Source organism: Platalea leucorodia (genome assembly GCF_965183815.1).
Source record: "Platalea leucorodia genome assembly, chromosome: 7".
NCBI classification, from domain to species: domain Eukaryota; kingdom Metazoa; phylum Chordata; class Aves; order Pelecaniformes; family Threskiornithidae; genus Platalea; species Platalea leucorodia.
The window spans coordinates 54367218-54382411 of NC_138829.1; the positions used below are offsets into that span (position 1 = coordinate 54367218).

Sequence of the window (15194 nt, forward strand, 5' to 3'; positions counted from 1 at the left end):
CCATAGGAAGGAAAATTCTTGTGAACTTTAGGTTCCACAAAACTGAAATACATTTAAATAGCTGTAACATTGATATACAATTTCTGAAATTTCATCTCCCAGCAGAAACTTTGAGGGGTAGGGGTATTTTAAGGCAGAACAACTTCTTCAAGTTAAGCAGCTCTCTTCCTAGGCCAAATTTCCTAAATTCACTCAATCTTTTCAGGCTACCACGAACAACTGTGTTCTTAACTGGCAACCTCCCAGACTAGCTTCTAACCAGGCTACGTAAGCCATATTCCCATCACTAATGTAGAAAATCCTGGAAGTACTTTTTCAGCATCATGCTCTTAAAATCTGATATGTTCAAACTGGACTTCCTTTAATGTTCCAGTTTTTCAGCATTCATATGTAAAATGCTTGAATTCCTTTCACAAACTTGTCTCTAGAACAGTGAAAAACACCACTGTAATTTTTTCCTTATTCCAAGACTTTGAGAAAACTCACCAAACATAGTAGAACTCCTGATGTATTTTTGATATTGCTTCAATGCAACAACTTCCATATCAGAATGTCTCTCTGTTGCAGAGTGGTTTAAAGACAGAAAACACTTTATATCACCTTTTGCTATGCTTTTGGCTAGCCTTCATATTTGACAAAGAAATGGGTTCTCCCAACTGCCATTGAGCTTCCTTAGTTCCAGGAAATCACAGATCTTCCAGTGATAAGCAATTACTCTTACAAAGAGTAGCTTGTAAGAAGCATCCTGGAAATTTGTTTCTGGTCATATTATATGGTATATTTGACAGGTGAAGACCACCTCATTTGCTTTGAAGGCTAAACAGAAGGACTAGTCATGAGAGCCTAATTCAGTTAGTCACACAAATGCTAATCTTCGCACATAGAAGAAGCTACTGCCTGACCATACCAAGGTCGTTAATCTCAGTCTGACCTAATGATAAGAGAAGCATCACACATTTTCAAATCGTGCAAAGATTAGCATGTGTGTGAGGAGCAGGGTGGAGAAGAAACCTCGGATACTAAGTGAAGCAACATACATACAACTACCCTATTTGGCAGAAAACAAGTAGAGAGAAAGTACGGCAGAGCTGGGACTGAGAAGGAGCACCTTTGCTTCATGCAGCTCTCTTTTAAGCAGTAACAAAAGGCAACAGGAACTGTGATCAAGGAACATGGCTTTACACAGTGCCTGTGACCTGACACAGCAGTAAAATTTCAATAGTTTGTCCATTTGGACTCGTATAGCTGAGCACTTCTTGCACTTTGCTTGCAGCATCTAAGGGAGCTGTAAGCTCATTTTTCTACTTCTTAAAAACATAAGGAGCCTGAGCTAAACACAGCACACTAAGGGCAGTTAGCTATTGGGTGGCTAATTCTAACTTCTACAATGTGCTAAGCAGAGGCCTGGGGAAAGACTGTGGCTCCATTTGTCTTGTTTTTCCTCTCTCTGGATACTCATTTGAATTTAAAAGAAAATTGGTATTCAGCCACCTACAAAACTGCTTTGGTTTGAGTGGCTACAGCATTCATGGCAAGGTAAGCTCTGAAACTTGGATGACATAGAAAAGTTAGCTGCTTACTGTGAAATATCACGGTTCATGCTGGAAGGATCATAATCTCATGAGTACAGTAGAAATGCTCTGACTGAATTTTAGATCAGGTCCTTAATAGGAACATAGTGTAAGTCCAATTTAGGGAAAAAAAACCAGTCCAAGGTTGCTTAGCTCCTCACCTCAACCTGTTCTCTGCCGCATCTCTCTGCCTTACTTTTGGCTTGCAGTAACTTTCAGTCATGATGCATATGGTTACTGGGTATGTAATTTCATGTAATTTCAGGGTTATACAGACTTCAGTATTAAGTATGCAGTGGCCTCTTCTGAATTGTCTTGGCATCCATGAAATAAATTGCTTTTACAAAAAGGGGTGGAATCTGCTCTAGCCTGAAACCCATAAAGCTCTAATTATTAAAGCAGAATGCTCATATCCTTCCCCATGGGGCCCTGGGTTCCCTTTGTTTTTCACCAGGAATGTTGTTTAAAGAAAAGTCTTTCAAGTAGAAAAAGCTCAAGGGCCCAATCTCCTGATGAGATGGCTTTCTATGCAGGGAGTCTTTCTTATGTGAGGAAATGCCAGTAGGTCAATGAGACCTGTGTGCACAAACACCAATCAGCCGTGTCATTACTCCTTCTATGCGTATTTTGAAAGATCTAAATCTTCTTAAAAAAAAAAAAAGAAAAGAGCAGCTGAACTGATTCCTTGCAAACAGGAGTAACTAATGCCCTTGATTAGTTCAGGAAAAGTCAAGGAACTCTATGGCAAGATGAGAGGTTAAGGAGCTTTGTGTTCATTCTAAGGCAAAATGTAAGGAAACATCCAACCATCTCCTATCAAAATTAAAATACTGAAGGCATTCTTCATGTATGTTAATTGACAATTTATGTCAGAGATCCATTCCATGCTTTTCCTCTGCCTGTTACAGATGCGCTGGGTTAAAAACTGGCTGGACGGCCGAGCCCAGAGAGTGGTGGTGAATGGACTCAAATCCGGTTGGCGGCTGGTCACAAGTGGTGTTCCCCAGGGCTCAGTGTTGGGGCTGGTCCTGTTCAATATCTTCATTGATGATCTGGGTGAGGGGATCGAGTGCACCCTCAGTAAGTTGGCAGATGACACCAAGTTGGGTGGAAGTGTCGATCTGCTGGAAGATAGGAAGGCCCTACAGAGGGACCTGCACAGGCTGGATCGTTGGGCCACGGCCAGCTGTATGAGGTTCAACAAGGCTAAGTGCCAGGTCCTAGACTTTGGTCACAACAACCCCATGCAACGCTACAGGCTTGGGGAGGAGTGGCTGGAGAGCTGCCTGACAGAAAAGGACCTGGGGGTGTTGGTTGACAGCCGCCTGAACATGAGCCAGCAGTGTGCTCAGGTGGCCAAGAAGGCCAATGGCATCCTGGCTTGTATCAGGAATAGTGTGGCCAGCAGGACCAGAGAGGTGATTGTGCCCCTGTACTCAGCACTGGTGAGACTACACCTCGAATACTGTGTTCAGTTTTGGGCCCCTCACTACAAGAAGGACGTCGAGGTGCTGGAGCGTGTCCAAAGAAGGGCAACGAAGTTGGTGAAGGGTCTGGAGCACAAGTCTTAGGAGGAGTGGCTGAGGGAGCTGGGGTTTTTTGGTCTGGAGAAGAGGAGGCTGGGGGGAGACCTTATTGCTCTCTACAACTACCTGAAAGGAGGGTGTAGTGAGGTAGGGGTCGGTCTCTTCTCCCTAGTAACAAGTGATAGGATGAGAGGAAACGGCCTCAAGCTGCGCCAGGGGAAGTTTAGGTTGGATATTTGAAAAAACTTCTTCACCGAAAGGGTAGTCAGGCATTGGAACGGGCTACCCAGGGAAGTGGTTGAGTCTCCCTCCCTGGAGGTATTTAAAAGATGAGTAGACGTGGTGCTTGAGGCCATGGTTTAGTGGTGGACTTGGCAGTGCTAGGTTAATGGTTGGACTCAATAATCTTAAGGGTCTTTTCCAACCTTAACAATTCTATGAGTCTATTATTCTATGATTACCTTATACTTAGTGCCAGCTGTTTCAAACTGTGTGGTGGATGTAAACCTGATGGATCAAATAAATATTTGATGTGAATTTCCTAAATTCTATGGGATTATACCAAGGATAAAAATATAATCCATAGTGTTCTTGAATTCTTCTGGTAATTTAGAATGTGCAAAATAATAGTGTTGTAACTATCAGTTATGTAAAATATTTTGCAAAATTCACTTCAGATGGTTTTATCATGTGGATTATCAGCACAAGAGGGCTTGACACCAAATCCAAATTAATTGTTTTCCTAGCTAACATTACTTTGTTAATGAAGTACACAGCATTTCTCTAGAGTTATTATCTAGGTAGTGCTTGTAAAACACCGTTTTATAGTGGATTCACATTTTAAGAAGCAGTACAATCTTTGCTTGAAATGAACTGGAATATTAGAGGATTTCCAGGCTGAACTCCACCAGTGCTTGGACTGACCCAGATTGGTGTGTTACAAAAGTCTTGGTAGCCTTAATGTAGCCTTAATGTAGCCTTAATGTAGCCTTAATGTAGCCTTACAGTACGCATGGGATCACCTATTTACAGAAGGGTATGATACAAATGCAACGGCCAGGCTTCAGTACGGTGGCTGGCTATGAATGGCATTAATCCACCACATGCCCCCAATTTGAGTGCCTCTTTACCAAATTTGTATTAAAAAATATGAGATGTGAGTCACTGGTGTATTACATTAGCTTCATGACGGTTTGTCTCCAGTGAGTCAGTGGCGTTAAAGAAGCTGAGTTAATATTTACCTATTCTATTTACTAAAATCATGTACCCTTTAATGGCAAATGATCCATGAAATGGGCTGTAAAGGGACCAAGAGGAACTGTTCTTTTTGCTAGTACAGCTGCAGCAGAGTGAAGGCCTCATGCTGCAGGGCCCAATAAAGGGAAGAGTTATTAATCCCAGTATGTCACTGCAGGGGGAATAGTTATAACTTGCATGCCTGCAATAGCAATGATTCAGTGGTAAGTGATCAAGATATTCACAAGCTCCCTGTCAGTCTGAATTTCCTTCTGAAAAGCTACCATGTGTTTCTTCCGAAAACCTCAGTATTGCCACACTTGAATATAAAAACTTCATTGAATGCAAATATCCTTCCCCTGTCAGTAGCCCTGAAATCATTGCAGGGGATTGAAGCAGCCAGTGATTTCTAAGGAGTGTAGCCAGCACTCTCTGTGGAGAAGCCAGAAGGAGCAGCTCTGGTTAGTCACTGACAGGAACTCTGCTCCCCAAGAAATGGCAAAGGAATGGCAAAAATGATGGAGCAGACAAGCAAAGGTAAGAAAATTGCTAGGTACAGAGCAAGAAGACTGAGTTTCCTGTTTCTCTGAGTAGCAAGAGATGTGGTCTTGCTTTTCTCAGGGGAGGATCCCAGATGACTGATATTACTATCTCTGCTGAGTGGAGCATAAGTGGATGGTGGTTCAATGAATTATTTGTTTATTCTGTCTGTTCCTTGGACACAGTTTTGACATGTGCTGTTCATGTTCTTCCCAGGCCCCTGAGTGTTAAGTGGGGCTTGCAGGGGGAAATCATGACTTAGCTCATCCCTCCTGCCCACCCCCCATGTAGAAGACAAAGGGCTGGGAGTTGCAGTGGTCAGCCTCACCATGTCTTTGTCATGTAAGGACTAGTCCAACCTGAAGGGTATCTATCTTTGGCAAGTAGTTCATATGTGGTTCCTGCTGCTTTTGTGCTGCCCACTGGGAATAAGGGGATTTTTTTCTAGGGTTAGGAATCATACTCCTGGAGTCCTATTCTTCTTTCTGCTCTCATACCAATATGAATTAAATAGGTGCCTTGATTGCCTCGGTGGGAATGGGAAGGGAAGAGGACCATGATTAAAAAAAAATGGATTCTATCTCAGCGGAGTTCTGCATTTGGATTTTGACACTAGCTTTGATTTGGGAAAATTAATAGGCTTCAGCTTTCCATCTTTATCCTTAACTAAGCTCTCTTTGTCAGGGTCTGGTCTACTGACCTATGTGCTTTTTCTCCTGGGCTTCACAGCCCTTCCCCACACCTGCCATTAACACTGTTCTGCAGCCCGAACAATAACTCAATTTGAAAGTTACCATGGGAATCTGCTGAATTTGAGTGTTACTATTGCACTGTATTCAATTTCATATCAACCTCATATCTACAATGTCTTATTCTCCTGGCTCAGTTTATCTACTAGATATTCTGCTGGTTTACTTTGTGACTATTTGGATGCAGATCAACAGGGAAAATGCGTTGTTATTATTGAAAGGAAAAGCAGCAGAAGCCTGTTAGTTCCATCACCAGTGCCATAAAGTCTGTTGGTTCTGTATTCCAGCCAAAATGGCAGGGCTTCAGGAACAGACTTTACCTTCCAGTAGTGCCCTGCCTCAAGTGCGACTGACAATGGAATTAATGGGGCACGGACAGTGGGAAAGGGGTAACATGAACTCATGTTTCATGTACTGCACAATGCTCTCGCCCGCTAGTGCAGGATTTTCTTAAGAGCAACAGCAGCAGCAAATCTTCATCTGGCAGACATTGGCACCTGCAATTCTGTAAGCCACTTAGTAAGTGGCTCATAACTGTGTAGGGGGAACAGCTGAAAGAAGCAGTGGACCAGCTTTAGGACACTCTAACTTTGTAAATGCCAGGAAGCTTGGTAAAGCAGTGAGAAAGACATGGTTCTCAAGGATCAGCTTACTGTCAGCCAGATAAACCAGATAAAAGGGCATGTGTATTCCCCAGTGAGTGCATGGACAGACTTGACCTGAGGACTTGCAACAGGGGTGAAACCTAAGTCCACTTTAAACTGTATTTGTGCCCACTTACTACTGGCAATCATTCTGGCATTAGTGTATTCCCAAAGGGGCATGGAGCAGTTGAAAGTGTGGGAATGTCTGTTACCCATGTTTGATTTGCTGGGACTAGGTGAAAGGCTTCCTCAGTGTCAGAGGCAGTTCCCCCACAAAACGGATAAGGTGAAGAAATACTAGGTCAACTTGTGCCTACAGAGCAAGTAAATCTCTAGAAGAGACCCTAAAACTACTGACATCAAACATCTGTGACAGAATATCTAAGAACTGTCCTACAGTGGAATGTAGATCAGCTCATGACTGAGCCGCTGGATTTTTTTATGGGTATGTGATAAGCTATTAAAGCACTTCAATAGCACCAAGGGACCCTTTTGCAGCAGTGTAATTTAGGAGGTGAAGGAATGAATTGTGATCTACATTTTGGCGGGACTGGGGCACTGCTCCCTTATGCTGTTTGGAGAAACCACCACCTCTGTACGCATAAAGAATAAATTAACTTCCCATGCATGACTGGTGTAATTAAGTCCCATTTATGCAGTAGAGGTGAGAAGTTTGCACTTTGTGGACTAATGCCATTCCTGGTCTGTTGAAGTACTAAATCTCTGCCTTTTTGTAACATATGTTTGATACACTTCTTAAAGGACATTGCCCTCCTGCCAAAAGTTTTTGCTCTAAATAAACCATACATTATGCCTGACCTTACAATATTTTTTGCTCTGTCATTTAGAAGTCACCATCAAGCTAGGAGAGGCAACAAACGCTTTTCCTTAAGTTGGGGGACCGTGCTGATGTGCAAGCCAGAGAAAAGCTCTGAAAGAGGACAATGATTGCTTGTTACTAATCAGATGTTATAAAGAAGAAAACTACCGTTGCCAAAGAAAAAGCAACACTGTAGGGGTTGGGGGTGGGAGGACCTACGTTAAAAAAGGAAATAAGAAAAGGACAGCTATCTGTCTCCACATAAAGCAAGAGAGAACTGGATACTTGTCTTGTGTGAAAGACAGGAGGTTGCTGGGTGCTAAACATGAACCACTGAAAGAAAATTGAATGAAGCTCCACCTTTCAGGGACCCTGCCATCGGTGTTTTGTTCTCACGCCAAATTTCTGGACTATAAAAATCTGCCTATAAGCCAAGAAAAAAACACTTCCCTGGAAGGATTTTCAAGTTACTGCTTCATGGCAAGATGGAAATAAAAAAGGGGAGGTCATTCTGGATCTTCTGCCTGGTTTGGAGTTTTTGCAAGGGCAAAGAACCAGTTCAGATAGGTAAGAAAAACATCTAATTCTCAGATTATTTGCTCACATATTGCTCTCCATAGGTGACAAATAGAGTTGTCAAATGAAAACGTGTAACATATTCATGTAAGAGCTGTAGGCATGCCAGATACTGTTTAGCATTGTACATTTTTATCCTTAATGTCAACCATTTAAGTAGTTTACCTTTTTTTGTTTCACTACTAGGTAGTTTATCAACTGTTTTATGTCCTAAGTGAATAATCTTAAAGAGGAGACTCTCTGGATGCAGTCTGCATCATAAAAAAATGGTGACACCCTTTTCAACACATTTCATATGTATTCTTTATAGAAGAAGTATGTTACCATAATGCCTGCTAGGGTTGTGACCAGTATGAAATACTGCATTAGGAGTCATCACTTTTCTTTGTGGTCTGCTGCGATGTTACCTCCTGGTTTGGTTTTGAATGTCTTACACTTTTCCTAGTTGCTTAATACACAAACAATTGATGTGACAGTTATTGCTGTCTTAGTAATTCTAGCAACTCCACTTCCAAGAATAGCCAAACTTTCTCATTTCCCCTCATTATTGTGTTGAAAAGTGCTAAATTACCCTACTCCACTTTAGTGCTGCAAACACCTGTGGCAAATTACAGTCCCTTTAAAAAGCTGTTTCTGTAAGGACTTCTTGGCACTTGAGTTTGTGTTGCACATTTCTAACATCAAGATCTGAATTTTTCAGCATTCCCCTGCTGGTTCTTAGGTAGGAATATTTAATAATATTTTAGAGTTCACTGAGTACATTAATGACGGGTTTTGATTTGATCTGTGATGGATGTTGCTATGGTGATTTTCCTAAATGTGCTACATAAAAAACACAAAGAAATTTGCCCATTTTCATTTGTCATTCTTTCAGATGTCCCTAGAAGAAATCCTAAAAGCATTTTGTAGCAAACGTATCTTATTTGATTCAAGGTGATTCATATAGGCTTTGTGCAGCTCAGTGGTATGAAAACTACTTTCTAAATTGGTGTCTTATATGCACTGGAAATATGTATCAATACCTTCGACAGAGGTACAACTCAGAGGTCCAAGACATGAGTTTTGGTTGAGATGAAAAACAAGTAACTCTGAGCCGACTGCTGAAGCTGGTGGCAGCCTCAACTGCTGAGATCAGCAGCTGCCATTTTGCTGAAGAGTCATGCCACCTGTGATATCTCCTGGAAGGGACTCAATTCAAGACTTTGCACAAAGTCTTGCCTGTGTTAAGAAGCAGGATTTGAAAAGTAGAAATGAGATTTAGGCAGCCAGGATGGGATTCCCTCACTTCACTTTAGATATCTACAGTGTAACTGTATCTACAGTGTAAATGCTGAGGGGTGCCGTCTACACTGGCACCCCTCGCAACCTTTACAGACAATGGAGAGAAGCATGCAGTCTTGGAGCATCTTCTTCCTAGGTAGATACGTAAGGTAGGGACGCTGAACATCTTCTGCTTCTCACTATTAACTTCAAAGGAGCCTGGGCTCATCTGCTTACGTTGCAGGTATCTCTGGCACAGACTTCAAAAGTTCAGTGAGATGAAACTCCTTCCCACAAGCTAGTATCTTCCAGGGGTTAACATTCTTGCCTTTGAAAATCTCTCCTTTAATGTTCTTCAACAAAAAGAAGCAAAGCACTTTATGTGTGGTGAATTTCTAAACTCCCCTCCAATGACTCTTTCTTTAGTCCAGGTCTCTACTGTCAGTAGGAGTGAATGTGCCACCTGGGGCAATTTCCACTTTCATACATTTGACCACGTTAAATTCACTTTTCCTGGAACCTGCACATACGTCTTCGCTTCGCACTGCAATGACAGCTACCAGGACTTTAACATCCAAATCAGGCGCAGTGACAAGAATAGCTTCCTGATCTATTTCACTGTCACCATTGATGGAGTGATCTTGGAGGTGAAGGAGACAGGCATCACAGTGAACGGGAACAAGTGAGTAAAGACCATGCTGTTGTTTTCTTGTGCAACAGTTTTATTGCTATATATCAGTAACAGGTGGTCTGTCTAGAAACTGGTCCTATTCTGCAGAGGTGCAAATGGCTGTGTATGATATGTTCATAGCACTTTGAACAGGGTATTGTGAAGAGTCTACCCCATAGTGGTGGAGCAGGCAAGAAGCATGTAAACTACATCTCCCAGGGATCAACACCAACATGTTAAGCAAAAGGCAATGTATATGTTACAAAAACAGCAGTTGTAGGTTTCCTTAATGTTGCTTTGATTTGGGAGGGAGGGGTGGAGGGAAGGAGATAAAATCAAGACTTTATTTATAGAAGGTTTTGATTTTGTAGAAACTTTGTATTTTTTTCTCAAAACATTATTTCTGTGGTACCAACCCTACTGTTTTATGTTGCTGTTCAGGAACAGATGGTCCTTTTAGAAAAAGTTTTCTGTTTCCAGATAGATTAGTCTAGAAAATTGCACTGCTTTGCAGATCACAGCTTGCCTTGGGATCTTCTTACACAGAAGACAGAAGTTTCAGGAGTCAAAATCCACACCTTTAATTCCAGTATGAAATGAACCAGAAAGCAAACTGCAAACAGAAGGGTAAAAATACTTCATAAGTGAAAAGTCATATACAGCAGTAGCTGAAAGTTAGGCACAATTTTAAGGGCAGCCCTCATGAGAAGTGCAGTGACCTCCTCCCAACATATAGGTGTGAAGGGCCCAGGCAAGCTTCGACTCTGGGAAAAACCCTCACAATCTTGGAGAGAAAATTACAAGCATATGGGCTGTCTCCTCTTGACAGCCTTCTAGAAACAACCAAATATAGAATAGCATCACTCAGTTGTAATTATAGTAGAAAAGCCCAGATGTATCTTCTAAATCAAAGGAGCAAGAAATCTCCTATCTTTTAATCCTCCTGATTTTCTAAGTTTTTCAGGCTCTGGGAAAATGAACAGTAATTGTCTTGGTGAGATGAAAAAGTAATGTAGGTCTGAGTCACGTCAGTGCATAAGTAACAGAACAGATCTCCTTTCACACATCTGTAAATCCCAAATGTGAAGGAAAGCCTGGAGGGATGATGAGAACCTGCAGTATCCTCATGCGGAGGGCCATTTTCTTAGTATTGTGAACTTGATCCTTATAACCTTTTGGGTTAGGTCTTCAGGATATGTAAACAAGCAGAGTTGCATTGATATCAGTTGAGTGGCTAATGTAGTATTGACACACTCATGACCAAAATACATTGTGTTGTGGATTACGGTTGGTAAAAGTTCACAGTGGACAAGGTGACTGTACCTAAATTTAATGCATTGTGGGGATGAAGGCTGACCTTGAAAGAATGTCCCCATGGCTTAATAGCTCCTTTTGTCTGTAGTTTTTCTTCCTACATCTCTAAGAGGATTTCGTCGGTCTTTTTTTCAATGCAATCTGTTTTGTTCCCTCCAATTTCCAGGATCCCCATGCCCTTCAGCTTGAAAAGCATCCTGATTGAGGACACCTGTGCTTACTTCCAAGTTACTTCCAAGCTGGGCCTGACACTCAAGTGGAACTGGGCTGACACTCTCCTAGTATGAACAGCCAGTTAGTTGTTTTTCTCTTGGTGAACCTCATCAATGATGAAAAGCAGAGCTGGATGCAGCTGCTGTGTTGACATAAGAGATTGTGGGGGGGAGGTATCACAGTATCCATAAGCTGATAGGGACATACCAAACTAGGTAATAGTTTCATGGGGCAGGGGCATGGAGTCACAATCCCCATGCATTCCCAACTAAATTTATGTGACAAAAGGTGCCACTGTTAACCCTGGAGATAGCACCTCTGTAGTTATCTGCTTCCTCCATAGGGCACTGGCAGCAGCACAGCTAGTCCCTCCAGCTCTGACTTGTTAGCTGTCTCGATGCACATCTTGTGGGGGAAACTATTCTGTATGGCCAGTTCAGACTTTGGCCTCTCTCATTCCAAAGCCTTGCTATGCGGGAGCTTCCCTCTATAGAGCCACCCCAAAATATCTTCTTCTGCAACAGTGTATTTACATTTTTGGGTGTGAACACTTATCTTCCACAATCAGGACTGAGATTAAATAAATTAAAGTTGTATGTCATGTTTTGCAGTTCAGAGAGGCAGAGAGAGGGTAGAAGGTGAATAGAGAGAAAAAAAGTCAGGAAGCAACCAAGTGATATTCAAATTGTGATTTAATGAAGTATTTGCTTCCCCCCTTCCCCTGTACTAATTAATACCTGAAGTATTACAGGCACTGCCTGTAAAGTGGACACAATTTTAGGTGACGAACTTGTAGGAAAAGCATTGACGTTTTTTGGTGGACCTGAGTGATGCCAGTACTACCCTCCAAGCATGTAGGAGTGATTAGGTGCAGTAGTTTTATCTAGCAAGGCTATAATGTGCTAACCTGGCTCTTTATTGCCCCCAAGTATGGGCAGAAAAAGTTATGCTGGACAGACTCACCCCTAGAAATGTTATGAAGTTTTCCATTTAGCCTATGGACTAGAAAAAAACTTAGATATGGCTAAAAGCTCACCAGAAGCTGCTTCTTTGCAGCATCCAGCATCAGCGCACGATTATCTGACCTGCCCAGAGTGGAGCTGTGGTACCTTGCAAGAGATACCACATGAGAATATATCAGTGTCTCTATACTGGGACACACTGGCCCAAGGATTAGTCCAGTACTTAGCACGCTTCAGTTAGCTCTTTAGTAGGTAGGAATGACAATTGCTAGAGGATTATCTTCCCATGTAAATTCAACCTGTCTGCAGGTAAGTTTTATGGCAGGTTTGTAATGGAAAAGGAGACTGCTGCTACTTGGTAATGAGCATTTCTGCTACTGTGCTTTTCTATTGTGAACCACTTTGTAATATGTGCTGATGATGTGGGGAAAAGCCTTTAAACTCTGGGTTTCCTCTTTCCTTTTGTTTTGTAGCTGGACCTGGAAGAAACATATAAAGAGAAAATATGTGGTCTGTGTGGGAACTATGATGGCAATGAGAAGAATGATTTGATTTTGGATGGTAGGCCATGAATACAGCATATTCCACATAGAAGAGAACTATTAATATGTGACACAAAACTTGATATCTGTTTCCCTTAAGCAGGGTTTCAGATTTCAGAGACAGGCACTCTGAAATACATGAACATTACCATATACACGAGTTGTATTTTAAGAGGTTCTGGGATGATTTGGGTTCCTCTGCTCTTTGCAAACTTGTGGGAGTCTCAAACCTCTTTGACCCACATTAATTGCCTGGCTATCATGCAGCAACATTGCCAGGTTTCGCACTGATAGTAGCAAACTTTAAGGAACTTGTGGTCTCAAATGAGGCATGAGTGCATTTTCTGTCCTTCAGAACAACATTTTACAGCTGGTTATCAATGTGATTATTTTTGCTTCTGTAATGAAATGAAAGCATCATCACTGAGCCAGAGAGATTTCACTGAGCATCTTTGCAGAAACTGTGGTGCCATCCACTGACACCTTCAGATATTGCACTGAACTGGAAGGAGGCCAACACAGCAAATAGCTGAGGCTACAATCCTGCAGCAGGTTGTATGAGTGGAAAGAAACCTGCATCATAGGATATTAGCTGCAGGACCGAAGCCAAATTTATAACATCATCCCTTCATGTAATACCTGGGCTTCTTAAGTCACCAGAAAAATATTTTCATCTACCTCACCCATTCAGAAAGAATCCTGAGATACAATTAAAAATACCACTTGTAGCGATAGATTTGACATTCATTTTCATATTTCATATTAAGATTTTTGGATGCATCTTAGTCATGTTTCTGCCCTTTACTTCACAAACACAATAGGTGAAAACTAAAGCTGGCTCAAATTTTTCTGAAGAAACAGTTTGCTACTGAGAAGCATTGCTCTAAGAAAAACAGGCTCTTTTTTTATGCATCTGGTTCCACAGATAACAGGTTCCCACACCCGGGAACCAGGTGGCCTCCTAAGTCCCTCCTTTCTGCTCTGAATACATCCTTCTCCCTGGGCTGATCAGGCAGCAGTCAGTCTGCCTGCCCAAGCTAAGATGCACTGCATGTAAAGGTCCAAAATTTCTCCTTGCTTTCAGACTCTTTTCTCTTGAGGAAAAAACTTATGAGGAAGAAAAATGCTATTTCTGCATGGAGCAGCTCTTCTTGAAACTATTCTTTACATTCTTAATGTCAGTTGAGATCCTTGGCAAATCACATGGCTCCAAGAGGTCAGGGCTTTAGAAGGGCTTCTGTTTCCAGAAAAGTTAGTGGTAAAGCACCTGAAAACAATGCTTTTGTGGAAGTCATTCTTTCAGGCCTGCACTTAGTTAAGGGACTGAGCCAGTACAGGAGAACAGAGCTGGTCAGAAATCTGCCTATTAAACTTTTTTTAAAACAAACAAACAAACAAAAAAAAACCCAACAGAGAATGGCAATTTATGCATAGTCCCCATAAAAATATATAAATTTCAAACTTTGCCAGAAGTTCTCACATCCAGGATCAAGTTTCTGGTAATGCTTTGGGAAAATGCACCCCTCCAACTAGTGTAATGGTTACATACAGGTATTGCATGCCTGTCTTCCTCCTGCTCCCTCTTCTCATCTTCTCTAGCCTGTAAAATGTAATAGATTTCCAGATGATTACAAACATAGGCACCTAAGGCTTTACTTTAGGTTTTGATAGTAGAAGGCAAACTAAAATGTATGACCATTACATATGCAAATAAAAAACTCTGTAAGATCAAATACACCCATAACAAACAGAAGTCTTTGGAAATGATGAGGTGCAATAGAAAGGTCAAGAGTCTCATGTAATTATAAATGCCCAGGCTGACAGCAGGCCTTATTACAAGTGTGCCAGATTCCTGGCTCTAGCCCAACAGAAGTTATATCAGGCTGTCACCCTCTACAATATGAATGCTGTGGTTAATTTTGGGCATTTGGTGAAGAGCATATTGCCTTAGAGCCCAAAGATTAAGTGCATCATTATAGCACATTAACTGATCAAAAGAATTGCAGGCAGTTACTTAGATGCATCTGGGGATTTTGCAGGGTATAAAATGCATCCAAGGCAGTTTGGGAACTTCCACAAAGTAGAGGATCCATCAGAAAAGTGTGCTGATGTGAGTCCGGATGACCACACTGGAAGACATCCTAGGAGGGAAGATGATAGATGCAGTAAATATGTAAGTATGTGCGGCCAAGTAGTATAAACCCTCCTGAACAAAAGCCCTGGAGAGACTGTGTTGAAACAAGTGTTAATTACAGAGCATGCACTGAACTGAATTTTTCAGGAGTCTGCCCATGAATCTGAGCAAAATGTTGATCTTATAGCTGAAAGAATATCCTATTATAGTGTTAAAGAAATAGATAGTGGGAAAATGCACAATTGAATGACAGTTTCCAGTCCAAGGAAAAGGACCTCATGACAGAAAGTTAGACTGGATAATCTCCCGAGGTCCCTTCCAACCTGAATTATCCTGTGACCCTGGAACTGTGTCATCAAAAATTGGGATGCACATCCATAAACCTGAAAGTTGGTAAAATGTCAAGTATTGCTTTTCCTTTCATTCTTTTCTTTTTT

At 41.6% G+C, this 15194-nt stretch overlaps 1 protein-coding gene across 1 annotated transcript in view; it reads left to right on the plus strand.

The window, feature by feature from the left end:
• Positions 1-7571: 7571 nt before the first annotated feature.
• LOC309593002 (mucin-5B) overlaps positions 7572-15194 on the plus strand; it is a gene marked incomplete at both ends in the record, with an annotated part of 44428 nt that continues 36805 nt past the window's right edge. The window contains 5 exons of the mRNA XM_082317066.1: positions 7572-7653; positions 9349-9604; positions 11073-11187; positions 12555-12642; positions 14663-14796. Of these exons, the coding sequence (XP_082173192.1) occupies positions 7572-7653; positions 9349-9604; positions 11073-11187; positions 12555-12642; positions 14663-14796 (675 nt within the window). The remainder of the gene's footprint in view (positions 7654-9348; positions 9605-11072; positions 11188-12554; positions 12643-14662; positions 14797-15194) is intronic.